The sequence below is a fragment of the Myotis nattereri genome (genome assembly GCF_964212035.1).
Source record: "Myotis nattereri genome assembly, chromosome: 15".
Classification (NCBI taxonomy): domain Eukaryota; kingdom Metazoa; phylum Chordata; class Mammalia; order Chiroptera; family Vespertilionidae; genus Myotis; species Myotis nattereri.
The window spans coordinates 7,070,667-7,098,643 of NC_138090.1; the positions used below are offsets into that span (position 1 = coordinate 7,070,667).

The window sequence follows — 27,977 nt, forward strand, 5'->3', positions numbered from 1 at the left end:
CCCCAGGGTCCCTGCCTCAGCTCCCAGCCCTGCCCCCTTCTCAGCCTCCCTCTGAGAAATCCATGACTCACTAATGGTCCGTCATCCCTAGCCCAGCTAGGGAGGAGGGAGGAGGGAGGAGGGAGGAGTCATCTGGAGGGGGCATCCCCCCACCAAACACCCAGCACTTCCCAGGCTCCTCCTCCTCCACACTGGCAGCCTGCCCGCTGCCCTGCCCTGCGAGGAGGGGCTGGGAGCCACCACACACGCAGCAGCAGGACGCGGGCAGGTTAAGCCTCGGAGGTGAATCTTGAAAGGCCAATCAGCCGCCGGACCCTACCCGGACCCCCGCCTGGCACCAGGTACCAGATCAAGGAGGGAGGAGGGATGGGGTGGAATGGGGACTTGGGAGGTCTTGGTATCTGGGTGGGAGCCCAGAGGAGCATTGCTGTTGGGGGAGGTCTCTAGAGTTGGGGGTAGATGGACAGGGAGACGCCTGGGAAGGGGACGGGGCCTGAGGGGATGGAACCTCTCAGAACCACTAGCCAGTCCTGTGTTAGCTGGGGAAACTGAGGCTCAGAGTGGCACATTCACTGGGCACGGGAGGCTGGGCCCGCTCCCTGGGCGGTGAGATGAGTTACTCCTGCCCCGGTGGCACAGAGGGGGAGGCGGGCTCTGAGCGGGCAGGTGGCTTATTGGCGGTTCCCTAAGGAGAGCGAGCCAGGGTCCAGGCTCGGGGAGAGGCTGCGGGGGGTGGGCACCTGGCCCTCGAGGGCAGTGTCACCTGCAGCTGCCTGGGCTGGGTCCGGCCCCCAAGTGAGCTCGTCCTCAGGGGCGTCCTCGGGAGGAGGTGGTCTTGGCGTGGGAACCGGACAGATAGATGAGGAAGCAGAGGCTGAGGGCTGGGAAGCGCACTGCCAGTTAAACCACCAGACCCCCGGCTCCCGCCTGCGGGGCACAGATAGGGCCTTCCCACCCACCCTCCCACCCACCGGGGCGACCCTGTTCCATCTGGGGAAGCCGCTGGTTCCTGTCCTCCCGCCTCCCCACCAGCCTCCTTCCTGTGGTGCTGAGCTGGGGTCTCCCAGGGCCCCACAGGAGGGGGCGTGGGGGGGCCATGACCCCAGGCAGGGCCCCTCTTGCCCCGCCCCCCCCCGCCCCCGCCCCACCCCCTGCTCCCATTTCCCCTCCCTGCCTGGAGCAGCCCTGGCCTGGGGAGGCCGGTAGGGAGCAATAGTCTCTGTGCTCCAGAGGGCCAAGGGAGTTACACATACAAACATTTGTTGAGCACCTACTGTGTGCCGGGCACTCTGCTAGGGGTGGGGGACATGGCGGTGAATGGGATGAATGGGTGTCTTACAGTCATGGGCCAGCCCCAGGGGCCTGTGGGGACCCTGAGAGCAGAGGGTGGTTCCTTGAGGTGGAGCCTGAGTGGGAAGTGCCATCCGTCCGTCTGTGAGAGCCGCTGCTGGCTGCTGAGTTGTGTCGCAGAACTGAGGCCCACAGAGGTGGGACTGGCTCCTGGGGCCAGACCTGACCTCGTTAGCTGCAGGGACTCTGAGATCTCTCTCTGGGGCTCAGTTGCTGCAGCTGCTAAATGGGCGTATGAGGTGACAATAGCTGCACCGTGGCTCCGTGGCTCCGAGGTGTCAGGTCATGAGGGACACCCCCCAGGCAGGGTCTGTGGGGGAGAGGCCCAGCCAGGCAGCCTGCACTCTCGCTGCCCTGGGCCACGGGGCCGGGGCCAGTCACTTGGCTGGGACACCCACATCTTGTCAGGGACACAAACGAATAGGACAGTTGGGCTCTGAGGCTGAGGAGTGAGATAAGCTGGAGGGGGCGGAGGGAGCTGCTGCCTGGGAGCCTGGGGCTCAGCGGAGGACGACGGAGGAGCGGGGCTGGGCTTGGGGACTGGTAAGGAGGGAGAGAGGGTTTAAGTGCGCGTGTGAGGGGGGGGTGGGGGGGGTGGATTCCTGGCAGAGAAAACTGCATGGGGAAAGGTGTGGAAATAGCGAGGGCCTGGGGGAGTGGGGCAGGCGGTGGCACTGGAGACCTGGCACGGGGCATGTCCTGGTGGCTGGGCGCCAGGTGGGCAGCTCTGCTCTGCCCTGCGGGGGAGGATGGTGGGGGGACTTGCGCAGCTCTGCACACAGGGCCAGCTGCGGCCCAGCAGAACGGGGAGGGCAGGGTGGTGTGGGGCTCACGGTGCGTGCTTGGGGGACAGTGTGTGGGTGGTGGGAGCTGTGCCCATTTCAGGGGTGTGGGTGGGCTCCCACATGGCATGGGCGAAGAGTCAGGGGCAGAGCGGGTGGGGGCGTGAGGGGAAGGTGACAATAGAGCCCCAAATCCAATACCACCCCCTCCCCCCCCAGAGCTTAGCAAGCTCTGCACCCCCAGCGCCAACGAGGGGCTCTGCGGACCCCTCCTTCTGACTCACAGCAGATGGGGGCATCACGTGAGCAAACCTGGCAGCTGGGGGGCCGGGACCCCTGGGGACAGGCAGATGGCAGGGGCGGAGGGGAGGGGAGCAGGGTTGGCACAAAGGGGCCTCTCACACAGGGTGGGTGGGGTGGGTGGGGCGGGTTCTGGCTGGCTCTGCCTCTGCAGTGCTGCCCTCCCCCATCTGTCTCATGCCCCATCGGGAGCTCCTGAGGTTCTGGGGAGTCCTTTGGATTCTGGGGTCAGGCCTGGGCAGCTGGGCAGAGGGACCCCGGGTCGGGGAGGAGCGTGGCACGTAGTTTCTGACCCCTGCTCGGTCCCAGCCTGCCCTGGCATCCCTCCGGCCCTCAGAGCCTGGTCGCCGGGGCTCAGTGCTCCGCACGCAGCTTCCTTCCCGCGCAGCAGGTGTTGGTGCGGAGCCACCTAGAGACGAGGACACAGGCGCAGGAGGCTCACCTGTGGGTGACCCCTCGTGTTGGTGGCTCTAGAGTCTGGGCTCTTGTCCACTGAGCTCTCCTGGCCCCTCGGGGGGGAGGGGGCTCCTGGGCCAGGCCAGGTCTGTGCTGGGTGCCCTTGTCTCGAACCCCATCCCTGCTGCTGCCCACATCCTCCAGGACCCACAGGGAGAGCGAGGCCGCTTGTTGGGGAGAGCCTGGCTGTGTTCCTCTCTGGGTGTGTGCACTTGGGCGCCTGCCTCCGTTTCCTCACCTGGAAAGTATCTGCCTGGGCGCTGTTGTGAGGACAATGGGCTTGCTGTGGCCCGCGTAGATGCTGGCCTTACCACGGTCTCCCCATGGGCAGGTGGGCGCACGGAGGCCCGGGATATCTTATAATAGCTCAGGGACTTTCCCTGGCCTCCCACCTAGGAGAGTTGGGGCCACCTGGGCTTCAGGAAGCCCCCCTCGGCCCCTGAGTCTGACTTGAGCTTTGGTGGGGAGGCCTGTGGGTGGGCACATGTTCCTGGGCTGATACGGCTCAGATGGTTTGTGGTGAGTTTGGCAGCTCCAGGCAGAGATCAAAGCCGAGCCCCGGAGGAGCTGGCAGAGCGGGGCGGCCTCTGCATTAGAGGGAGCCGGCCTTGGGGTGGGGGCCTCACTGCCCGGAAGCCAGCCCAGCTCCAGTCCCTGAAAGGCTGCAGTTCTGCAGCTAATGGCTCCATGCGGCTCCCCAGGCTCAGGGCCACTTAGCCGACCTCCGAGCGAGCAGCAGTGGGAGGCCAGCCGCCTCGGCCTTCTCTCGGTCCCTCCCCTCCTGTCCTCCCCGGGAAGCGCTGGCCTTACCACTCTCGGCCCCCGGGGGTAAGCGGGGCTGGCGGACTGCTGCCCACCCTCCCAGCCTCCGGGGCCTCCCTGTCCTTACCTGCACACAGGGACGCCTGTGCCGCCCCAGGCAGGGTTGGTGCTGGAATTTGGGGGATAAATCACAGCACAGAGAGGACTTACTCAGCTGAAGGCTTTGTCTTTGAAGCTGGGGGTGGTTGAGTGAGAACTAAGTTCAAATCCTTGAAAAGTGACCTTGAGCCTGGCTGGCCTGGCTTAGTGGTTGAGTGTTGACCTATGAACCAGGAGGTCACAGTTCGATTCCCGGTGAGGGCACATGCCCGGGTTGCGAGCTTGAGCCCAGTGTGGGGTGTGCAGGAGGCAGCTGATCAATGATTCTCTCTCATCATTGATGTTTTTCTCTCTCGCCTCTCCCTTCCTCTCTGAAATCAATAATACATACATATGTATATGTGTATGTGTGTGTGTGTGTGTGTGTGTGTGTGTGTGTATGAAAAGTGACCTTGAGCAAGTGCCTTAAAATCCCTCAGGCTGTGCAATGGGGATGGAGAGACCTGAACTCCACTAGGATTAACTGTGACAGCCACATGCTGTAGGGACTCCAGGCAGAAGAGCCTTCCCCCACGTCCCAGACCTCGGCTCCTCCTTCGCCCAGCTCAGCTGTTCCCTGGGAGAGGCTGCACCAGGCGGGGCGAGCTTGGTGCGGCTTGGTTCTGTCCCGGCTCCATCCGCTGTGTGAATTTGGACAGGTGTTCTTGCCTCTCTGTGCCTCGATTTCCTCCTCTTTGAAATGAGGATGGTAAGGGCCCCTTGAGAGGGTTTCGTGAGCCACTAGGTCCTGGGTGCTGAGGACGGTGCCTGGCACACCACAGCGACGCTGTCACTGCCACCGCCCGGGCCAGCCCAGCCCTCTGTTGGGAGCAGCGGTGAGCGCACCGGGGCACCATGGCCTGTCCTTCCATGCCGTCACCGGAAAGGCACCAGGAACCCGCGGCCCTGAGCGCTCTCACCCAGTGAGGTCTCGATCGGCCCTATGGCTCCGGGCTGCTGCCCAGCACTGGGACTCTCTCCTGCTGCCTGAGCCCCAAGGCCTGACCGGCTTGGCCACTGTCCTGGCCTGCAGGGGAGGCGTGCGTCAAGTGGGGCCGGTTTCCTGGGGCTGTGTCCGCTGGGCTGAGTTCCCGTGGCCCCCGGGGGCTGCGCTGGGTGGCTGACCCCTCTGGCTCCCTGGCCAAGTCTGGCCCTCAGCGTGTGGCTGCATCTTGTGTCTCTGACCCTGTGTCGGGGGACAACTGCCCAGACCCACCTGCCTTGTGGGTGACAAATGCGCGGGGTGAACCCCAGGGGCCGGCTGGGGCAGTGAGTCACGCCTGGCCCAGTGCCCTCTGCCTGCTGCATCTCTGGCTGTGTCACCATCGGGGCCTGTGTCAGACCCTTGGGGCAACTCATGACCCAGCCCCCTCCGCCTGGGGCATCCGCCTCCATGACCAACAAAGACGCTCATTCAGTCCCAGGTGCTGTTAGGCCTCAGAGATTTAAATTTTTACCCTCCCTGGCACAGATGGGGAAGCAGGTTCCGGGTCCCCGGGCCAGTCAGAGGGTCCAGGGGGCCTAAACCCGGGTCTCCTGCCCCCCAGCCTGGACCTTTTCCCCATGACACCACCCGTGGAATTCTCCATCGAGGCAGTGAGTTCCGTGATGCTCTCTCATCCCTGCAGGTGTTACGTGTGGCAGGGAAGTTGTAGAGGGAACTTGGGCACATGCGGGACTCTTCATGGCCCTCAGGGAAAGGCACCCACTCCCACATTCGTCCTGGGGATTACATCCCTGGCAGTGCCCCGGCCACTCTCGCTGCATCGGCCAGTGTCCGTGGGCGGGTGGCGAAACCCTCCGTGGCCTTGCCTGTCACCGTGCTGGACTTCCCCATTAGTGCCCCTGACGCCATCTCCCGGGGCTCCTACCAGCCTGCTCATGGCTCAGAGAGCTGGATGGGAAGCCCAGGGGGAGTCAGGGCCTCAGGGGTGTGGACCGGAGTGAGGCTGGAGGGTGTGAGGGAGGCGTGGGGAAGGGGGGCCACCCACCTCCTAAACCATCAGGGAGCTGATGTGGGGCTCTCCCTATCCAAGGGGCCTGCACCTGGGCAGGGGTGTCCCTAACCTTGAGGGACTCCCCCCTCCACCCACCTGCACGTGACCTTGCCTTGGAGAGCGGTGGCAGTAGGCGGGGCCGGAAGGAATCCTCTTGTGGTTTTCTCAAAGCTGAACTTATCCTTTGTCCCCGTGACCGCGCCTGCCGCACCCGCCTGGGCTCTGCCACCTGCGAGCACATCCCAAACCAACGGGCAGTGTCTGCTCTCCAGCTTTCGGCTGGGAGTCGAGCATGCCCAGGTCCTGGTGCCTGGACTAGGGAGGGGGAGCTGGGCCCAGGTGCAGCCCCCATGGCCAGGACCAGGGGCAAGGGGTAGCATTCCTCCCTCCGGAGACCCTGCTGCAGGTGCCAGCATGCCTGGGAGCCCCGCTTTTGCTCCCCAACCTGTTTGGGGAGCCAGAGGGGCAGCTGCAGTCACTGCTGTCCAGGCAGGACGGGACCATAGGGGGAGGGGACCGGCCCCTATTCGTGGGCCTTTTGGTCCTGCATGCCCGCCTCCCCGAGGATAGGAAGGCTGGCATGCTGGAGCTGGCGAATGCCCAGAGGGTGGGTGGCACGTGGAGGAGGGAGTAGAGTGGGCCTCTAGCTTGTTACGTTGGCAGTCTTGCTGCCCTGAGCCGGTTCTGTGACTTCTGAAACGAGCCTCCTATTTTGGCCCCCGCCTCCGCGCTGGTCGGCCGTGTTGTGTTGTTAAGCGAGGATCGTTCATCTCTTTGGCAGAGACTTGGCTATGGGCAGCAAGGAGCTAGGAGCTATTGTAAGTACTTTTATTTTTTATTATTTAAAAAAATTTTTTTTTTACTGATTTCAGAGAGAGGAAGGGAGAGACAAGAGAGATAGAAACATCAGTGATGGGAGAGAATCATGGATCAGCTGCCTACTGCACACCCCACACTGGGGATCGAGCCCCCAACCTGGGCATGTGCCCTGACAGGGAATTGAACCGTGAGCTCCTGGTTCATAGATCGACGCTCAACCCCTGAGCCACGCCGGCCGGGCTCTTGTAGGTATTTTTGTTATTACAAGAGCCTAGTGCCTGGGGGTGGGACCTCGATGCTGTGCCTCGGTTTCTCTGTGTTGCTGGGGTTCACGAGCAGAAGTGTGTGTAAAAGGCCAGGGGTGGCCGAGACCGGTTTGGCTCAGTGGATAGAGCGTCGGCCTGCGGACTGAAGGGTCCCAGGTTCGATTCCGGTCAAGGGCATGTACCTGGGTTGCGGGCACATCCCCAATAGGAGATGTGCAGGAGGCGGCTGATCGATGTTTCTCTCTCATCGATGTTTCTAACTATCTCTCTCCCTTCCTCTCTGTAAAAAATCAATAAAATATATTTAAAAAAAAAAAAGGCCAGGGGTGTCCATGTGTGCCCTCCCTGGCTCCCCTGAGCCGCAGCCCCTCCAGCCCCTTTAAGCACAGGGGCTCTGGAGCCCACAGAGACTGCCTCCCGGCCCAGCAGGCCCTGGAATCTTTTCCAGGACAAGGTTCTACCGAGAACAGCAGCTCCTTTCTTTGCTTTCTCTTCCGCTTCCTCCGGGGGCCAAAAATAGTGCGTGAATGGGTCCCAGCTCTGGGCCAGCAGCAAGACAATAGCTGCCTCCTGACCCAGGCAGGCCTCCTGGCTCTGGGCCATGGAGTGGGGGTGGGGGGGCAAGGTGCAGGGGAAGGGGGTGCGTGGCCGCTCCGGCCTCATGGCCCCAAGCCCCTGCTGTCTTTCCCATGACCTCTGCCAGAAATCATCCCGCATCCCCTCCGTTCCCTTGGGGCTCAATGGCCAAGGGGTTTTCCCGCTGGCGCTGGGAGGGTGGTTGGAAGTGCTTGGCTGAAATCGGGGCCCTTAGCCCCCTGAGCACCCCTCCCGGTCTCCCGAGCCGGCTGTTGGTCTGGCGCCCAAGGCCTCGGTGGAGACAGCCCTGGTTCTCTTCTGTGCCCCGTGTGGCACAAGCGGGCCACCCAGTGGCTCTGATTTTCTTTTCCTTTTGACTCAGTGGGACTTTCTAGAGGTCAAAGGGATGTGCCCTCTGGGGAGGAAGTGAGCTCCCTGTCACAAAGGTGATCAAATAAAGTTTGCACGTCACTGGATTAGTCAAGCCTCAGATGGACATTGAGTCTTCATGTCTTCATGTCTCCGGGGAGATCATGGCTTGAATTCCATACCCCTCTCTTACTGGCTAGGTGGCCTTGAGCGAGCCAGAGCACTCCCTGAGCCTCTGTTTCCCCATCTGTAAGATGGGTTCGGCAGGGCTGACTTTTGCCGAGTGGTGGAAATGGACCTCCAACATGCTCAGTGCAGTGCCTGCCACACAGATGGAGTTTCAGAAGCGTGGCCTCTGCTCTCCTTCCTCCCAGGACTGGTATTTACTCTGGGACACAGAGGAGGGTCTGACCCCCGCTTGGCTCCCAGGGAGCTCAGGGGGGAAAAAGCAAGGAGAATCCCTAGCCCCGGAGCTCTCTCAGAAGGAAGGTTCCTGCTGGGCTGTGGCAATCTGGGAAGGCTTCCTGGAGGAAGTGTCTCCGTAAGACGCTTCTGGAAAAGGACGGTACACATTGTACACTATGGCAGCCCATGGTGAGGTTTAGAGAAGTGTCCAGCCTGGGTTGAGGTCAAGGCCACAGACTGGAGCTTCCACAGCCAAATGCAGCTGACAGGAGGCATTCTTGGTCACAGGGTTAGCTCCCCACTGGGCTCTAAAAAGATTTGGGTTTGAAGTGAATGTTGACAAACTTAGGCAAGTGTTCTCCATAACCTGCTTTCTTAAACCCTGCCCTTCCTCCCGCCAGCTCCCAGCCTGGCCTGGCCAGCATCTGAGTGAGTTGGGGTAAGAGACAAGTTAGGGGGCCTGCGCCATGTTGGGTCGGAGCCGGGCAGTGACGTAGTTGCTGAAGCTGCCAACGGTTGCCAGGGAACGGTTGCCAGGGGCTGCTGTCACCTGCGCCCCTTCTCCCCCGCGCTGGCTGGCGGGCTGGCGGCTCGCAGCCTGGCTTCCCATGCTACCCCCTTTGTTTGAAGCTCCATGAGGGTGAGGGAGCAGGGGCTGCGGTCTCCTCTGGCCTCTTGGACGAGAAGCTGACCCAGCACCCCAGCGGCTGTGCCTGCCAACGAGGTGAGCCCTTGGCTCACTCCAAGCTCTTTCCGTATTTACAGTCCACTTGATTCCCGGGAGGAGTCCAGGTAGGATTCTTCCTGCAACCTCCTCCCTCTCCCCTCCTCCCTCCTCCCTCTCACTCTGGGTCCTGCTCCCCCCTCTTTCCCCAAACCACTTCCCACCCCCTCTTTCCTTTCCCTTCTTCACCCCTCCCCTCCCTTCTATCTTTCTCCTCTCCCTTCTCTTCCTTACACCCCTCCATTACCCTGCCTTCCCCCTTCCCTTCCCTTCTCCCCCTCTTTCTCTTTTTTCCTCCATTCCCCCTTCCCTCCTCCCTCTTCTCCCCAACACTGATAGTGTAGCTGGTGGGTGGGGTGGGGGTGGGCCTGGGATGGCATAAGGGCCCGGGGGTGGGGGGGAAATCATACAAGTTACTGTAAGGGGACTCGGGTGTATTTAACACCCCCCAGAACAGGGAGGAAGTGGTTCGGGGTGAGATCTTCACAACTGCACCCCTCCCCTCAGTCACACTCCAGCTGAAATTATTTCCATCCCTGGGTCGAAGCCAAGCCTCAGGGGGTCGAGGCCTGCAGAGGGCAGAGCATAGGGGCAGAGCTGGGACAGGTCACCTGGGGGTTCTGACAGCCCCAGCACCAGGGCCCTGGGAGCTATTAAACTAACCCCAACGAAACACATTTTTTGTGTGTCATCTTTTACTGTGAAATTCACAGCCTCTTTTATTGCGAATTTCAAAGAGAAGCTTTTTACAGCCAGGTAAGACCCAGGGGAAACGGGCAGCAAAATCAACGGCATGAGTCCTGAGTGGGGAGCGGGCCCTGAGGTTGAGCACAGCTCCGCCTCTTGCTAGCTGTGTGACCTCCAGCTGGGACCTCAGTTTCCTCATCTATTAAATGGGTATAATGGCACTTGTCTCATAAGGGCTCGGGGAGCGTTAAATGTGTTCGCTGTGTAGAGAGCTTAGAATCGAGTCTTGCATTTTACAAGGGCTGAAGGAATGCTAGCTGTGTCGCTGGAGGTAGTGAGCACCCTGCCCATGGGGGTATGCAAACAATCTGGACCTGGTGAGGCTGTGCTGTGTGCTCCGTGAGCTGGATGGGATCTTGGTCTGCGCTTCCCTGGAGGGGGGCTCCGGGCACAGTGTCCAGGACTTGGGACTTGAGCCCGAGCCTGGCCCAGGCCCCCAGGCCTCGTGGGGGAGGACACCTGGCTGGGCATCCTGTCTGCCCCTGAGCCAGGGGCCAGGGACCTGGAGGAGGAGAAGAGAAAGGGAGGGCTGGCTGGTGGTGACCTTGGGAACACCCAGGGTCCTGTGCTTCAAGGACAGGTGCTCTGTGGAGCTCAGGGCCACTGAACAGCAGCCTCCAGGAAGGGGGGGGGGGTCGGGGGGGGTGTTACTGGCCTTGGGTGCGGTGGGAGCACAGATGGGGAAGGGGAACTGAGCCAGACAGCTGAGGTCCGACTGTGGTTCCCCAGAGGAGCCTGGCCAGGAGGGAGGAGGAGGCCGCCCAGCACCGTCGCCCTGGCTGCCAGCTGGAGGTGAGCCCTCCCTTCCCCGTAAGCTCCAGAGGCGCTGGCCGCTGAGAAGGCAGGCGGGGGCCCGGGATCGCACCTACTAACTCGCCAGAGGAGGCCCCGGAGGCCCCGGCAGGGACTGACTGCCCCGAAGGTCCAGGGACAGGTAGCCGCAGAGCTGGCTCCGGACCTGGCATGGCTCGCTCTTGCCACCCTGCCTGGGAGTGGGCGTTCCTGGGCAGGTGCTGACCGGTGCGTGCCCTGGGGTTTATGGAGTCCGGCCGCAGCGGCTCCTTGCGGGGAGGGCTGGGGGGACTTGGCCGTGGACTGAGCTGGCCTAGAGCATGGACTGACTCTGCACTGCTCATGAAGCAATCTGGTCCCCAGCCCCACACCAGGCTCGGCCGGATCGGGGACCCTCTTAATTCCTCCTCCTCCCTTAGGATCTAGGTCTCCTTAATCCACCATAAAATTCTCAGAGGCTTTGTTCTCAGCTCCCCAAAGTTCTTGCATCCTCATGTTCTCTTTCTTTTTCCCTCTCTTCCCCTCCCTCCCTCCCTCCCTCCCTGTCCATTCCACACTCTAAGTGTCTCAGCTGCTTGAGGTAAGGCGAGGGCCCAGCTGGCTGTGGTTGACTCTAATGGAAGAGCCAACCCGGGGACAGGGCTGGCAGTGCCCTTTCTCCAGGAGCTGGCGATGCCGGCCGGAGGGAGGTGGGATGGGGCGAGTGTACCCCAGGCTCTCCGGGGACCTCTTGCCTGGAAGTGTCAAGGATAATGATGAGCGGCCCTGGGGACCATCACCGCCTACAGGGCTCCTGCAGCCCATCTTGCGCCGGCTAATGGCCTTGGGGACCGCTCAGAGGGGAGCGGGCACTGGAGGCCGGGATCGGGGTGTGTGTGTGTACAGGCTTCCTATCCGTGTGGTGGCAAGATTTCTGAGAGCTTCTTTTCATGTGGATAATGGTTATCCATGCAAAAGGAAAAAAAAAAAAGGATGGTAATATTGAGCTGGGAAACCAAGGCCCATCAAGCTCCGTGGATTTCCTTCCTGCAGGACTTACCAGAACCTTCCGTGTGCTAACAGACAAGACCAGGTAGGGCCTGCATCCCTTCTCTAACTTGGGAAGTAATCCTTCTGAGGAAGTGCTCTGAGGGTAAACTCAGGGGACAGTCCCAGAGGAGGGAAGGAACTCCAGGGCCCACCGTGGCGGCAAGCGCGGCTTTTAAGGTGGGATGGACTGGAGTCCTGGTGGCTCGTTACTGGCTATGAGATCGGGGGCATCGCTCAGCCTCTTTGGACCTCATTTTCCTTCTCTGGGAAGCAGGGGCAGAGTAGCAGGCGCTGTACAGCGTTGGTGAGGGTTGAATGAGAAGCTGTGGACACGCTTTGCCCAGCACCAGCACGATTTGAGCACCGACCCAGAGGGAGCTGCCCTCCCCCTCCTCTTGCGGGGGCTCCAGGGTCCTTGTCACTGTGCCAGGGAGACCCCTATTCACTCCCATCACCACCCAGTGCTGCTGTTGTTTTTTTTTTTTTATCCTCATCCAAGGAGTAAGGATATTTTTTCCATTGAGTTTTAGAGAGGGTAGAAGGGAGGGGGGAGGAGGGGGAGAGAGAGAGAAAGAGAGACATCGATGTGAAAGACACACCGATTGGCTGCCTCCTGCATGCACCCCGACTGGGGGCAGCGATCAGACTCGCCACCCATGTACGCGCCCTTGGCCAGGATTAGAGGGCTGACGCTCTAACCACTGAGCACACTGGCCAGGGCACCACCTGGTGTCCTGCCCAGCACCGTGTGGCTGGAGTACGGAGGTTGTCAAGATGGGGATGTGGAGGCCGGAGGCTCAGGGCGTCGGGACCTGCACAGACGTGTCTTGAGGCCGGTATCCCCGCGTGTGCAAAGGCTCAGAGGTGGGAACCCGCAAACCCAGCTCCTCTCCGGGTGGGTGACTGTGTTGGCCCCTCTGGGGTTTTAAGCAAATGCTGCGGTTCCGATAGAGCAGCTGCAGGGGGCAGCCGGCTCCTGGGAGAACTCAGAGTCTCCAACTGGCAGGGGCGCCCCCCCCCCCCCCCACAGGGCCGGCCCGCTGGACTTGGCTGGGCCGGGCGGCCGCGAGGAGGTGGCTGCAGGCACGCGAGGCTCGCCCTGGGCCATGTGTGCGCCAGCCTTGGGCCTCCGCCTGTCTCGGGGGAAGGCTGCTCGCCTCATTTCTCTTCTCCTTTACTGTAGACAGATTCCTAAAACCTGAAGTCACTGAGCTTCCCCAGCAATGCCAGGTCACCCTTCCTGGCAGGAGGCCCTGTGTGGTCACCCGGCTTGGGCCTCGGTCCCCCCACTTGCGAGGGGGAACAGAGGGAGGAGAGAGAGGCTGGGTGTCTGCGAGCCGTGCTCCCAGGAGCTCTGGGCTTGGGGGGAGGTGGGCGCTAGGCTGGGAGTGGGGTGTGGCCCTGGGTCCCACCAGGGTGAGGGGGCACCTCCTTTGACACGTTGGGTACAGGTGTTTCTATGCAAGGCTGACTTACCAAACAGTTTGTAAACCGCGGGGGGAGGGTCCTCTCAGCCCCCCACCCATCCCCCCCAGGAAGCACCTGCAAGGGGTCCCCCCTGTTCTGCCCTAACTGCCGTCCCAGCTGGAGGCCGTCTGAGCAGCTCCCGGCTCCTCCTCAGGGCCAGCCCTCCCCCCTCGCAGCCTCTTCCCCTTTCTCCCCTCTGCTCCCTGCATGTGCACACGCGGTAAACGCGCTGGCATGCACACCCACACGCCCACCCACAGGCACCCTGACACTCTCCAGGTCTCACCCTCGCCCTCACCCACCCTCTCCCTGTCCCTCTCCCAAGGCCCTCTGCCCGGGGCTCAGGGGGACCCGCCAGCTGCTGATACTGTCCCCCCTCCCCGCCCCCCACTAGAAGCAGCTGAGGACCAGGCTGGGGCAGGGAAGCGGGCTGGGTCCTCTCCCCGTGTCCTCCCCCCAGGCTCATGCCGAAGCCCCACAGGGGGTCCCACCCTCCTTGGCTGCCTTCTCCCCACCCGCCGCCTCCTGCCGGCTGTCTTGGGAGGCCCCGTCTAGGTTCCAGAAAGAGTGACACATCTCGCCACTGGGGTGACAAGAGGTTCCGCCTGGACACAGTCTGCTGGCCCCTGGCCCAGGCTCTGCCACTTACCCGTGGAGTGATCTGGGCCGGGCACCACCCCTCTCGGAGTTTCTCTAGAAAACAGGGCTCCGGGTTTGATCCCAGGCTTGTCCCCACCCCCTACCCCTGCCCCCGTGGTCCCAAGCCTGCAAAGGTTGGCCACTGGGACTGGAGGGACACTTGCTAAAGCCAGCTCCCCAGTCCCAGCCCAGACCGCTGGGTCCTAACCGGGGGCGGGGGCGGGGGGGGGGGCGGACGAGAGAGGGGGGACGGGGGCTGTGAAAATGCATTTTAGTCAACTCCCTTGCGGGGTCTGGCCCACACCACAGGCAAGTTTGGGCCCCTGTGATGTGACCTCGTGACAACGGGGTTGGGTATCGGTAACCCCCACCCCCACTCCCAAGAGTTGAGAAGTGAATTCTGGTGGGGGATGGGGGGTTGGGTAGAGCTTCCAGGAGAGGGTGTGTGTGAAGTGACTCAGATGAGTGGAGCTGTCGCAGGGGTCCGGAGGCAGAGGGACAGGAGGTGGGTGAGGCAGTGTCTGCATAGGGAAGGAGGAGAGGGGCGGGGACCAGGCCCCCAGCATCCTCCTGGAGGGGTGCCTGCCGGGGAAGGCTTCACCCCAGGGCCGCCAGGTCCTGTCCACTCAACTTCCACCTCCGTCCTCTGAGGAAATGGCTTTTCCAGGAGCAGGGCCCGGGCTAGCGGTGACTCGTGGCTGGACACGGTGGGCAGAGGAAGTGACTCAGGCCCCGGGGGGAGAAAGTGAGCTGTGGGTCTCTGCCCATGGCCCCCTCCCCACCACGAGATGGGCAGGGCTGGGCCTGAGCTGGAGCCAGAGCCTGAGCCCCTCTCCTGGCCCAGACAAGCCCTGGGTACCCTCTGCTCCCCCTGATCCTTGGGGACCCTGTGACGGTGGCCCCCGTTGTGTCAGGCTGGGCCTAACTGTTCTGCTCTCTGCGTGTGTTTAGGGAAAGCCTGAGGTCAGGGACAGCTGCTCTGGGAGGGGAGCTGGGGGGTGGGGGCTCCCCGAGGGGCTCGGCCCCCAAACCCTCTCTCCCAGGCTGGAGTTCTCTGCACTGCCTCTACTGCCCCCCACTTTCTCTCCTTTGCTTTGGGGATCTTCCACGCAAGGGCATATGCATCCCAGGGAACTTTGTCTGCAAAGAGTTCTCTAGAGCGAGACCCAGGGCCCCGTCTTGACTCCCCCCGTGGTGATCATGGAACAGATAGCCCTTCCCTAGCCTGTTTCCTCATCTGCAAAATGGCCAAGCAGTGGGACCAGCCTCGCCAGGTGGCTCGGGGGATTTCATGGGCTAGTGTAGAGGGTGCTCTGCTGTTAACATCGAGCCTGGCCAGTGCTGTGTGAGGGTAGACGAGGGTCTGGCCTGGGGACCAGCGGTTGGTTGGCTCTAAGAGTATCTGATGGCCGAGGACTGTCCAGCTCTGTGGGTCCCCAGATCCAGAGACCGGGGACAAGGTTCTGGCCACGCGGCCCATGTGGAGGTTCAGGTATGGGGTTCAGCCTGCAGAACACAGACCCCCCTCATTCCCGCTGAGCCAGGTGGGGGCACGTGAGGTGGGGACCAGGGCATCCTGGAGGTGCTGGAGTGTGTGGCCTGCATCATGGGAACTGACTGTACTGCCAAGTGGGCAGTGTGGGGTGGGGACCAGGGCATCCTGGAGGTGCTGGAGTGTGTGGCCTGCATCATGGGAACTGACTGTACCGCCAAGTGGGCAGCTTGGGGTGGCAGACGTGCCCTCCCGCTGCCCGATCTGGGTTGGGGTCTTCTCCGGTCCCATCCGCTCTCCTGTCCCCCGGGTCCTGCGGGCAGCCTCAGGTCCGGCTGGAAGGAGGGACTTTTCTGGGTGGGGTTTCAGTTTTCCCGTTGTGCTCCGGGAAGGAAGCTTCACGCTCTGAGAATTTCCCGGCACGGTGCTGTGGAGGCCACGGACACGGGATGGGGCCGGGAGGGGGGGGGGAGGGGGAGGACACAGGAAGGGCCTGTGACAGCCGGGAGATAGATATTTATTTAATACATTTTTATTGATGTCAGAGAGGAAGGAGAGGGAGAGAGAGCTAGAAACATCAATGATGAGAGCGAATCATTGGTCTGCTGCCTGCTGCACGCCCCCGACTGGGGATCGAGCCCACAACCCGGGCCTGTGCCCTGACCGGGAATCGAACCGTGACCTCCTGGTTCATATGTCAATGTTCAACCCCTGAGCCACGCCGGCTGGGCATATACAGAGGTATTTAGCTGACACAGGTGGCTTCTCCCGCACACATGGCCCTGTTCTAAATCCTTTACGGCTATCAACTCATTTAATTCTTGCAACGACCGCTGAGGTAGCCTTGATTTTAGTGCTATTTACAATGAGGAAACTGCCACCCTGTCCTGGGACCTAGTCTACGGACAGCGGTCGCTCACTTCGAAGGTCAGTGTGCCAGAGAGGTGCGTGCCTGCCGGCCAGCTCCATCCTCGCCTGCTGTGCGATGCCAGGAAGTCGTTGGCCCTCTCTAGGCCTCAAATCTAAGAGCCATAACATGGTCGGGGTGAAGGGGTTCAATGGGGGGGGGGGGCAAGGGGACATCTGTAATACTTTCAACAATAAAGATACATTTAAAATAGAATAAAATAAACGCCATAACATGGAGAATGTGGGCCACCTTCTCCAAAGTGACGTGCGAACTACGAGTTCACAGCATAAAGCAGAGGTCACAGCAAGGGAGGCTGCCTGGAAGAGGTGGCATCTGGACAGGGAGTCAGAGGTAGACAGCGACAGAGGCTGGCTGAGAGGAGAAGGAAAGGGGGGGGGGGGCGCGGAGGGACATATTTCTGTCCTGGATGCTGCGTTTCCTTCCTCTGGTCTGGGTGGCAGAAGGCAGTTTCAAAAGGGGTCAAGATGTTCAGAGCGGCCACAGAGTGAAACCTTAAAAATCACAACCTCGGAAACAGTGGCCGTTCCCTAAAACACTTTCACATCCTTCTTCTAAGGGGTCCTGTGATGCCACCGGAGCAGGACGATGAGCCCGATTGATCAATGATGGGATTGATGAGACCCAAGAAATGAGGGTTCCATTACACGTAGAAGACTAGCTGTAACTCGAGGGGGGGGGGGTGGCGGGAGCAGGTTAGTTCGAGGAAGGCACGGCCCAAGCAGGAGACAACGAGCTCTTGCCTGGGTCACACCTCCCTTTAACACTACCCTCAACTAGGCCATTTAAATGCCACCTCTTCCTGGAAGCCTTCCTTGGTTTCCACCAAACTCTCACTCCTCCCGTGCGCCTAGGTTGCCAGGCTTCCCTTCGTCTGGCCTGTGGCAGGTGATTGCATCTGTCACCATGACCATAGGCAGTTCCCCACAGGATGAGGGTGCCTGTCTGCGTCTGGCACCACCCAACTTGGTTAGAGGGCCAAATGGCAGCGGCAAAGACCAAGCCACCTGGCATCTCTCTGTGCGTGCCAGGCACACCACAGGTTCTCTGCCAGGCTCCACAGTTCTGACCAGGCAGGAAGAACTCCTGGCTTCTGGGCAAGTCACTCAACCCCCTGGACCTCAGTATGGCCCACGTCACAGGGTTGGAGAGGATTAATATAGGTACGAGGGTGGGATGGGCCAGCACAGGCTGGCAGAGAGTAGGTGCTCAGCTAATAGAGGCCATGGGGGCTCAGAAGTGCCCCCTCCACCCCGGGGTGGAGGTGGAGGTGGAGGTGAGGGTAGTTGGGCCACCCCCCACTTGAGCCATAAGGTTGAGTGTCTCCCCTTCAGATTGGGACAGTCTCACAGCGGCACCAGACACCCAGAGCCCTGGAAACTGGCTCCCCCTGGTGGTCACGATGGGAAGCGCCCTTCCCCTCTGGCCCCTGTAGAGGGCGCCATGGACGCGCTGATTCTTCACTCTCCTTTCACTTGTCCACCCCACCTCCCTGCTCTCCGCTGTCCACAGAGATGGATTGGGAGGGAGCTCCCTGGCGGGCTGAGGAGGGCGTGCACCATCCTGCACCTCCTGGGAGGCTAGTAAAGGGCGCCCTGGCTAGTGGTGGGAACCAAAGGAGGCCAGGACCGCCAGCAGAGGGATTTGAGGAAGGCTTCCTGGAGGAGGTGTCCTCTGAGTTGGGTGTTGAGGATGGGGATGGTGAGGTTCCTGGGGAGGACTCTGTGAGCCCCCTTTCTCCTGAGTCGCCTCCAGGTGGCGCTGTGGAGCCTTCCCCACCAGATCCTAGCGAAGACGACCCTAGCCTTGCCCTGCTGGGTTCAGAGAGACCCCGTTTTCTGTGACTTCTACAGGGTCCTGTGGCAAGCAAGGTGTGCAGCCAGGGCTTGAACTTGGCCAGGCTCTGGTCAGCCACAGCCTTTTTTTTACCAAAAAAAAAAATTTTTTTAATTGATTTCAGAGAGGAAGGGAGAGAGAGATAGAAACATCAATGATGAGAAAGAATCATGGATCGGCTGCCTACTGCACGCCCCACACTGGGGATCGAGCCCGTAACCCGGGCATGTGCCCTGACTGGGAATCGAACCCTGACCTCCTGGTTCATAGGTCGATGCTCATCCATTGAACCATACCAGCGGGGCCAGCCACAGCCTCTTGATGCTCAGCTTTTGGCAGGTTTGGGGGGGGTGTCCGCGGGCTCTTTCCACACTTGCCTCCCCACCTCACACCCCCTGTGCTACACGGCCTTCCCTCTGCAAGGCTGGCTCAGCCTCCCTGTGGGTCAGGCCCCTGGCTAACATCCCTGCTGTCTTTCAGGCAGTGACTTCCCAGGGTGACTCCTAAGGTGGACGATGGCTGCCCCAGCGCAGGTGCAGACGGGGCCGCTGCTGCTGGGTCTGCTGCTCCTGGTTCAAGGTAGGCTTTCCTGGGATGGCTGGGACTGGCATCAAAGAGCCCCATGCCTAGGCCAGCGGCCAGTGCACCCCTAAGACTTGGGCAGGCACAGGCCTGCAGACACAGCTTAGCAAGTAGATGGTACCTTTGAGAAAAAAGGAAGGTTCCCCCCCCCCTTTTTTAAAAAGAATAGTTTATTGATTTTTAGAGAGAGGAATGGAGAAGAAAGAAACATCGATCGGCTGCCTCCTGCATGCCCCCTACCGGGGACTGAGCCTGCAACCCAGGCATGTGAGCTGACTGGGAATGGAACCAGCTACTTTTCGGAGCACGGGACAACCCCCAAACAACTGAGCCACACCGGCCAGGGCAGGGCACCCCCTTTTCTCTGGCAGATGTAGTTTGCCGATGCACAGCTTGGGGTGGGGATCATGGACTGGGTGTCCGCCCCACTCACTTTGGAGCCAGAGCTTCCTTGTGCAATGCCCAAAAACCTGTCTATAGCAGCATGGCCTCATCAGATACCCGATTGCTATTTTAAAATGCTTTGCCTTAGAAATGATGACTTTTGAGTTCCTTCTTTTCATATTTTGAAGCCAATGATTTCTGAGCAAGGCCACTCACATTTTTTGTAGGCCCTCTGAGGTGCTGACCTTTGAAGTGTGTGTGGGTCCCAGATACTGGGCCCTGTGTTCTGGTCCCCAGGCCTGCCCCTCCCACGGCCCCTGCCCCAGAGTCCCATCTGCGGTGTCTGCCTCCTCAGGTGCCCATGCTGGGGGTTTCCGGGAGGACTTCCGCTACTGCGGCCAGCGGAACCAGACGCAGAAGAGCAGCCTCCGGTACGAGCGGTGGACACAGCTGCGCATCTCCGTCGAGAACTCGGAGGAGGCCCTCACGGTCCACGCCCCCTTCCCTGGCGTCCCCGGGGCTTCCCACTTCTTCCCCGACCCCAGGGGCCTCTACCATTTCTGCCTCTCCTGGAACCGCCACGCTGGGGAATTGCACCTGCTCTACGGCAAGAACGACTTCCTGCTGAGTGACCAAGCCTCCCGCCTCCTGTGCTTCCAGGGCCAGGAGCCGATCCTGGCCCAGGGCCCCCGGATGCTCGCCACCTCGGTCAGCTCCTGGTGGAGCCCCCAGAACACCAGCCTGCCCAGTGCTGTGGGCTTCACCTTCTCCTTCCACGGTAAGCCAGGCAGGAACAGCTTGTGCAAAGGCCCTGAGGCAGGGAAGGCAGAAGAACGCAAAGCAGGCTGGGAAACGGACAGGCTCTGAGGTCTGCTCATGGAGCGGGGGCTTCGTTCACAGGCAGTGGGGAGCCACTGAAGGTGCCTGAGGAGGGGGAGGGTGTGATCCAAGGTGTGTTTCAGGAGATTTGCGGGAAGGGAGCGGTGAGGGTGGAGGGGGCCAAGTCCCATCCGGAGGCTGCAGGAAAGGCCCAGGTGAAGGAAGATGGAGTCTGAACAGGATGGGAACAGAGCGAATGGAAAGAAGGGACTGGCTGTCAGGAGCCAGAGGATGTTTGTCCCCATTTCACAGAGGGGGAAACTGAGGCACGGAGAGGCACAGAGTTGCACAGCCAGTAAGTGAGGAAGCCAGGGTGTGAACCCAGCAGCTGATTGGCATGGGGCGGGGTGTGGAGAAAAGCAAGAGAAATCAAAGTTCTGGAAAGCGGTGAGGCTGTCTCTGAGGGGTGAAGACCGTGTCGGCCCCCCCACCCCCACCCCGCCGGGTGTGACCGGTGTGATGTGGCCCCAACTCCCTTTAAGTACTGGATGGGGGGCAGGGAGGAGAGGGTGTTCAGAAGGAGCTGGAGGCTTTATTGGGGGGTCTAGGATTTCCCTGATTCTCTTCTTTCCAGGCAGATCTGGCTTGGGGTGGGGGCTCTCAGAGGTAGGGGCTGGGGGACATGACACTTTGAAGATGTTAGCAGCTCCAGGCACGTGAAAATGCTGGGCGAGCAGGCTGGCTTTTGGCCCAGGCGCTGTCCAGTGCAGCAGACCAGGCGGGGTCGTCAATGGGGTGCCTCACCCCCAGGCTGGGATTCTGTCCCCGCCAGGGAGGGTTTAAGGCCAAGCAGGCCCAGCTGCAAAGAGCAGCCTGAAGGACGGATCTGGCCTGGCCTCACTTGGCCTGTAGAGAGGGTTGTTTTTTGTTTTTGTTTTTTAAATGAGTCAAAGGTTGCAAATCACCTAAAAATCAGGCTTTCCTCCTTATAAATTCGGATGTGGCTCCCCAGGGCCTGTCTTCTTTGATGGCAGAGTATGTTTGTCCCCATTTCACAGAGGGGGAAACCTACGCACGGAGAGGCACAGGTCCCCCACCCCTCAACATGTGCCTGTCCCTGTTTAACCACCCAAGTCTGCAGCCCTGGGGTGCAGGGGACCCAGGCGCAGGGCCTGGAACCTGGTGTCAGGGAGGCTGCGGGTGTGGAGTCCCCAGAGCCACCACATGAGGCCCCCCCAATCCCTCTTGAAGGGACCCTGGCACGGGCTCTCCCAGCTCCTGTGTGTAGTCAGCAGGTCCCCTGGGTGGGGGTGCCCCATGTCACTCGGCCGGGGTGGCTGGAGGTTCCTGGCTGGCCGGCCGCCTCTCTGAGTGAGTGGGGAGCCCAGCCCACCTAGTAGAGCCTCCGTTTTTCCTTCCATAAAATGGGAATGAAGCTTTCCGAGTAGTGGGAGGATTGAGAGGCTCATGAGTGTGACAGGGACCTCAACCAATAGCCTTAGGTGGGTCTGTCTCCCCAGATCCTCCCCACACGGCCTCCCACAATGCCTCGGTGGACCTGTGCGAGCTGAAACGGGACCTCCAGCGGCTCAGCCAGCTTCTGAAGGCTCCGGGAAAGAGCCCAAGGAGGCCCTCGGCCACCCCCACCCACTCCAGCCAGTGAGTGTGCACCTGGGCAGGCTGGGGACTGGAGTGGGAGGCTGGGTGGAGACCTCGCCTGGGGCTGGAACTTTCTTCTTGTCTTTCCATCTCCTCGTGGAGGAGCTGGGATTCAGCCTGCAGGCCACGCCCCACCTGCCTGAGTGTGGGGCAAACACCACGCCTGCCGTCCAGGACAGGATGCCCAAGCCCTCTCCCCAGCAGTGAAGGACGAAGGATGGGCCCATTTTACAGTTCAGCAGACTGAGGCCCGGGGATAGTAGGGCTGCTCCACGGCCTCAGAGTAGGTCCGTCTAGGCAGAACTGGGCCCGGAACAGGCCCCCACCCCCACCCTCCTTTCCTGTTTGCCCGGATGTTCCCGCTTCCTCTCTCCCTCCTGCAGGTCATCCTCTCTGTTTTTCTCTCCTGCCCCCTCTCTCCTCTCCCCTGACCCCCTTTCCTTCTCCCCATCTGCCTCTTTCCTGTGTATCTCCCTGTGACTCCCTGCTCTCCAGCCTGGACACCCCCCCCCCCCCCCCCCCCCGCCCAGGAGTCACCACCTCTCTCCCCCCGCCAGGCAGCTGCAGAGCCTGGAGTCGAAGCTGACCTCCCTGAGGTTCACAGGGGACACGGTGTCCTTCGAGGAGGAGCGGGTCAACGCCACCGTGTGGAAGCTCCAGCCCACAGCCGGCCTGCGGGACCTGCACCTCCACTCCGGGCAGGAGGTCAGGGCTCGGATCTGCCAGGGCGGGGAGCAGGTGTGGAGGCCGGGGAGGGGCGTGCTAGATGTGTGCTGACAAGGAGGGAGCCAGGCCCAAAGAATTCCCTTGGTCAGGGGCTACCCCTTGGGGGGCGGGGGGCTGGTCCCTGCATGAGGGGCACATCTGGCGGACAGAGACCGCCCCCAGAACGCCTGTGCATGAGATGGTCTCTTGCGTGGGCCTGGTGAGCTGGGAGGCATCCACACCCCACACACGAGGATGCGAAAGGCAGGATTGGCGTCTGAAGCCCAAGGACAGGATACTGTGGGATTGTCTCAGGCCTGTTTGCCCCTGGGGGCCTGGGCTCTAACCAGAAGCTCCCGGCTAATGCTGGCGCCCACGAAGGAGCGGGGAGAAGGGCTGCTGGGAGTCAGGCAGCAGCCGGGAAAGTGTCCGTGTGGGAGGGAGTGGGGGGGCGTGGGGTGTGCCTCTGGCTGACCCTAAGGACACTCTGCTGCAGGAGGGTCCGGGGGAGATCCTGGAGTACTCGGTGCTGCTGCCCCGCGCGCTCTTCCAGACCAAAGGCCGGAGGGGGGAGGCTGCCCAGAGACTCCTCCTGGTGGACTTCAGCAGCCAAGCCTTGTTCCAGGTACAGCGCCCCCGCCCCCCCCCCCCCACCCACCGAAAAAGCCATGTCTGTTTAACAGAAAGATGGAAGGAAGCGTGGAGCCCAGCCCCTCCTCCAGGAGTCAGAGCCCTTCCTTACAAAGCCAGAAATTGGCCCGCACCGTGCACATCTCCCTGGGGGTGGGGGGGTGGGGGGGGGTCTGAGTGGCATTGTTCTCACTAAAGTGTAAATGACTACCCATGCAATCACTGTTCCCAACGGGAGACCCAGCATGCCAGCGACAGGAGCTAGAGAGCCTAGGGGATTCTGGGTCTTTCTTCTCAGCCCCAAACAACCCCCCCCCCCGGCCTCATATCTAGGACAAGAATTCCAGCCAAGTCTTGGGGGAGAAGGTCTTGGGTATTGTTGTGCCGAACACCAAGGTCACCAACCTCACGGAGCCCGTGGTGCTCACCTTCCAGCACCAGCCACAGCCGGTGAGTGTGAGCAAACCGGCCAGGAGACGGGGTCCCCTTTGGCCATGTTTTCCTTTCTTTCCTCTCCCCCTCTCTTCTGAATCACGGGTCTTCAACGAAATGATCGACTGGCCAATCAGCCAGTCAGGTCCAACTCGGGGGGAGGAGGCGTGTGTCCTAACACTGACTTCCTGTCTGGCCCACGAAGGGGTGGACTGTAATGGATGCACTCTCCCTTCTGGTCCCTACAGAAGAACGTGACGCTGCAATGTGTATTCTGGGTTGAAGGCTCGGCATGTGAGTGTGGAGGGGTCTGCCCTGGGCAGGTACCTGGAGGGTGGGGGGCATGGGGTTAATCCGGGAGGGCTTCCTGGACAAGGTGGGCTTTGAAGAGGGAGTGATGGCAGATGAGGGATCTGCCGGGTGGAACAAAGGCTCGGGAGAATGATACAGTCATACATTTGGGGGTTCAGTGGGGTCCTGGGAGACTGGACTTGATCAGAGCCCCTTGCTGTCCCCTCCCCAGTGACCGGCCCAGGGAGCTGGAGCAGCGCCGGGTGCAAGACCATCAGCAGAGAGATGCAGACGTCCTGCCACTGCGACCACCTGACCTACTTCGCAGTTCTGATGGTGAGCTCTTGCCGTGTGCCCGCCACCCCTCAGATAGTCTGTCACCCATTCCTCACAACAACCCCGAGGTGGCTCCTGTTCTCCCATTTTATAGATAATGAAACGGAGGCTCAGAGAGGTTAAGCAATTTACCCGAGGTCACACAGCTCCTAAGGAAAGGAGCTGGTCCCTACAACCCCTGCCGTGTATCGCCAAGTTCTGGCGCATGACAAAAATGCAGATTCCTGGCCCTGACCTAGAATGCCGATTCCTCGGGGCTGGGGTAGGGCTAGGAGAGTGTTTCTAAGGAGCCCTCGAGGGGGTACCGAGGTCCAGAGTGGAGGCCCTTGGATGGGCATGAGTTCCCCCAAGATCTCAGAAGCTTTGTGTCCGAGGTCCCCGTTCTCAGAATCTTAGAACCCAGAATCTGAGGGACCAGAGTGGCCGTCAGCTCTTCCTGGGGGCGGATGCTTTCTCCATCCCAGACACCTTAATCCTGCGTTGAATGTTGTAGAAAATTAATCAGTGCCCGGGCAGAAGAGGGTACCTGGTGAGGGCTCCTGGCCTTTGTGGGTCAGGGACCGGTTGGGGAATGTGCTGACAGCTATAGGCCCCTCCAGAAAATGCACTCACAGGACCACAGTCTGCTCAGTCTGGGGAGGGGGGTCACAGACCCTTGAGGCCCCCGCACGGACCACGGGCTCATGGAACGGGCACACCGAGGCAGCACTGACCTGTCTCGTGGACCCAGGTGGCCTCCGTGGAGGTGGACGCCATGCACAAGCACTACCTGACCCTCCTGTCCTACGTGGGCTGTGTCATCTCCGCCCTGGCCTGCGTCCTCACCATCGCCGCCTACCTCTTCTCCAGGTAGGACCGGGGAGGGCGGCAGAGGGGAGGGGGGCCCCCAGGCCCCCAGGCCAGGACCCACCACCATGGAGACCTGCCCTGGAGATGGGTATGGTGGTGGGAGCCGTGAGAGGTGCTGGCTGCTGGCCCCTGGGCACTGCCTTCCCTCCTCAGATCTGTGGTGTGTGGGTAACAGCATTTTCCCCTGACTTTGGGAGCATCTGGTGGGTTGTAGTGGCTGATTTGTCTATTTTGCTGTCTGGCTAAGGCTGCTGTTAAATGCACATAGTAGGTGCACAGGGACAAGTGGGGAATGGCTTGGCTGCAGTCAGGAGTCTGTGTGTATGTGTGGTTGTTTGTGTGTGTGTAGTCTGGGAAGGCTGCCTGGAGGAGGAGGAGCAGGTACTCCCTCCCTCCTTCCCACACTGGTCACAGGATAACCATTCCTCTTGTCCCCCCCAACCCCCCATGCAGGAGGAAGTCTCGGGATTACACCATCAAGGTGCACATGAACCTGCTGCTGGCTGTCTTCCTGCTGGATGTGAGCTTCCTGCTCAGCGAGCCGGTGGCCCTGACAGGCTCCGAGACTGGCTGCCGCGCCAGCGCCATCTTCCTACACTTCTCCCTGCTCGCCTGCCTCTCCTGGATGGGCCTGGAGGGCTACAACCTCTACCGACTGGTGGTGGAGGTCTTCGGCACCTACGTCCCTGGCTACCTGCTCAAGCTGAGCATCGTGGGCTGGGGTAAGTCGGTGCAGGGTGTTGGTGGGCCCCCAGACCTGCCCTGGCTTCTGGCCAAACCAGGCACCTGGCTGTGCTTCTCCACCCAGCTCTCTGGCGGCTTCCTCACTGCCTCCTTCCCCCTCCCCCATCCTCAGGCCTCACCAGAAGGCAGGGGAGGGGTGAGCCTCACAGGGTGGGGGATGGAGCTTCACCCTTTGCTGTCCACAGGCTTCCCCGCCTTCCTGGTGACCTTGGTGGCACTGGTGGACATTAACAACTACGGCTCCATCATCCTGTCTGTGCAAAGGACCCCAGAGAGTGTCATCTATCCTTCCATGTGAGTGGCTGCGTGTGGTGGGGGCAGGAGTTTGGGCCTCGGAGTGCCTCACCTTTGTACCATCTATATTATTACTTGCTTTCATATTTTCCTTTAAATCGTCTAACTGTTGATTTAAAGATATATTTTTTTTAAATTATCTTATCAACTACAAATTGGAAGCCAGCATCACTGTCAGACGCAGAGAGTAATCATACAGACAAACATGGGGACGAGGAAGCCCTGGTCCCAAATGCTGGCTGATGGCTGTGAGCCGGAGGCCGGCTCTTTGTTGACAAGGGAGGCTAGCGAGAGTAAGGGGCAATAAAAACACATCAGCACCCAACGGAGTGCTCCCGAGAAGGCATAAAGGAGACTTGAGGACAGAGTGACTTTTCACCCCATGAGCCCCTGGTGTTCAAAGCAGTTCCCCTGCACCCCACTGGGCCCCCCAGCCCGGCACTGAGCCCCCACCCTGGTCCGCAGGTGCTGGATCCGGGACTCCCTGGTCAGCCACATCACCAACCTGGGCCTCTTCAGCCTGGTGTTCCTGTTCAACGCGGCCATGCTGGCCACGATGGTGGTGCAGATCGTGCGGCTGCACCCGCACACCCAGAAGTGGCCCCACGTGCTGACGCTGCTGGGCCTCAGCCTGGTCCTCGGCCTGCCCTGGGCCCTGGTCTTCTTCTCCTTTGCTTCCGGCACCTTCCAGCTGGTTGTTCTCTACTTCTTCAGCATCATGACCTCCTTCCAAGGTAGGCGTGGCCTGGGGTCGTGGGTGACCGCGGGGTCACGTCGGTTCCGGGAGCCTGTGTCCAGAGGAGGGCAGAGGGCAGGGGGCAGAGCTGAGTCGAGGTGACTCTGGGAGGGAGACGTTGGGGGGATGCTGCCGCCCGCCTGCTGAGCCCCGTGTCCCTCGCCGCCCACAGGCTTCCTCATCTTCCTCTGGTACTGGTCCATGCGGCTGCAGGCCCCGGGCGGGCCCTCCCCTCTGAAGAGCAGCTCGGACAGCACCCGGCTCCCCATCACCTCGGGCAGCACCTCGTCCAGCTGCATCTAGGTCGCCAGCCCGCCACCCGGTGTGAGGGAGCGGCGATGCGGCCTCGCACCACTGCCGGCGCCCCTGCTGCAGGCCCCGGGATGTCAGGGGGCTGGAGCTGTCGCATGGCGGCCAGACTCCCAGGCTGGGCCTTCTGAATTGGCTCTCGGACCACCGGGCTCTTGGGCTCCCTCTCAAGGGGCTCACGAGTGGGACCATCCTCCTGGCCGCCCTCGCCTGGGGCTGAAGGCTGGGCTGAACTCGCCCGCCCTGGGCTCAGCCCTCGTGGCTGGGGGTCGGGAACCGCCGGCCCCGGAGTCAGATCGTGGACCTTGGAGGCCTGGCAGAGGCTTTGGCCTTGTGTCTCTGCCCAGGACGGAAGTGGGCCGTGGCTATCCTGTTTCTGGTGACCACCAGGAGGGCACTCTGCAGCCTCTGTCATTTTAACCCACGGGTGGCACCCAGGGTGAAAGGGATTGGGGCCGGGCTTCAGACCTCGGCAGGAGGAGACTCCTACCTCCACCCCTACCAGCAGCAACTGCCCTGCCGCTGAGCTCAGGGCTTTGTGCTCTGTCAGCTTCCCAACCCACCCTCTCCCCTCCCCTGTCCTCCACTCACAGCCCGGGGTCCCCAATTCTAATGGTGTATTTTGGGTCGTGGTTCCCCAGAGCTGCCCTGTGCCGGCTGCAAACCTTTACCTACTGCCCGGGCCTGTGCGGGCCCCTGACTCAGGCTTAGGATAGGTGTTCTGGGCTAGTTCCGTTTGTCCACCGGGGCCTCTCCGTAAGCTGCATCACCCTCGTTCACTGCCAAGCCCATACCTCTCGGGGGACCTCAGCTGCCCCCAAGGCCCACTGGTGGCAGGAACCGTGGCACGTGGTGGAGTAAGTCTGTTTCCACCCCAGCACGCTGCAGACGGAGGCGTATCTCAGCTGGTGACACCGGCCTAGAGCCCATCATAGTTCACTCTGCTGGACACAGAGAGTCAGACCTGGTCACCCCCACCCCCCTGTGACCTCCTAGCCTAGTGTGTGAGGTGCGCACGAGACCAGAGCTCCTGGAGCTACAGGCATGGGGTCGGGGGAGCCATCCGCCTGGCGGGAAATCCAGGAAGACTTCCTGCAGGAGGCAGCATTGGATCTGCATCTCAGCCTTACAGATGGGGAGGATTTTCTTTGTAGTTACTAATTCATTTGCCTTTGATATTAAAAAGGAAGTGATATTCATTGTAGAGAATTTGGAAAGCGTAGAAGAGTGTGAAGAAGAAAATAAAGGTCTGCTGTTGTCGTCACCTAACAAATGGATGTAAACATTTTGGGGCGCTGCCCCCGAGTTTTCTTCTCTGCTTCTGTTAAAAGTC

At 61.1% G+C, this 27,977-nt stretch overlaps 2 protein-coding genes across 2 annotated transcripts in view; both read left to right on the forward strand.

Moving 5' to 3' along the window:
* Nucleotides 1–27,977, forward strand: part of NLRC5 (NLR family CARD domain containing 5) — a 940,085-nt gene that overhangs the window by 398,754 nt on the left and 513,354 nt on the right. The gene's annotated exons all lie outside the window — the stretch shown is intronic.
* ADGRG1 (adhesion G protein-coupled receptor G1) lies at nt 239–27,923 on the forward strand. The gene is made up of 14 exons (XM_081108606.1): nt 239–341; nt 18,355–18,453; nt 19,196–19,618; nt 21,180–21,318; nt 21,876–22,023; nt 22,520–22,648; nt 22,987–23,103; nt 23,334–23,379; nt 23,609–23,712; nt 24,443–24,561; nt 25,015–25,283; nt 25,491–25,599; nt 26,065–26,333; nt 26,508–27,923. The coding sequence occupies exons 2-14, from the start codon at nt 18,390–18,392 to the stop codon at nt 26,636–26,638; spliced, it is 2,067 nt and encodes a 688-aa protein (XP_080964732.1). The 5' UTR covers nt 239–341; nt 18,355–18,389; the 3' UTR covers nt 26,639–27,923.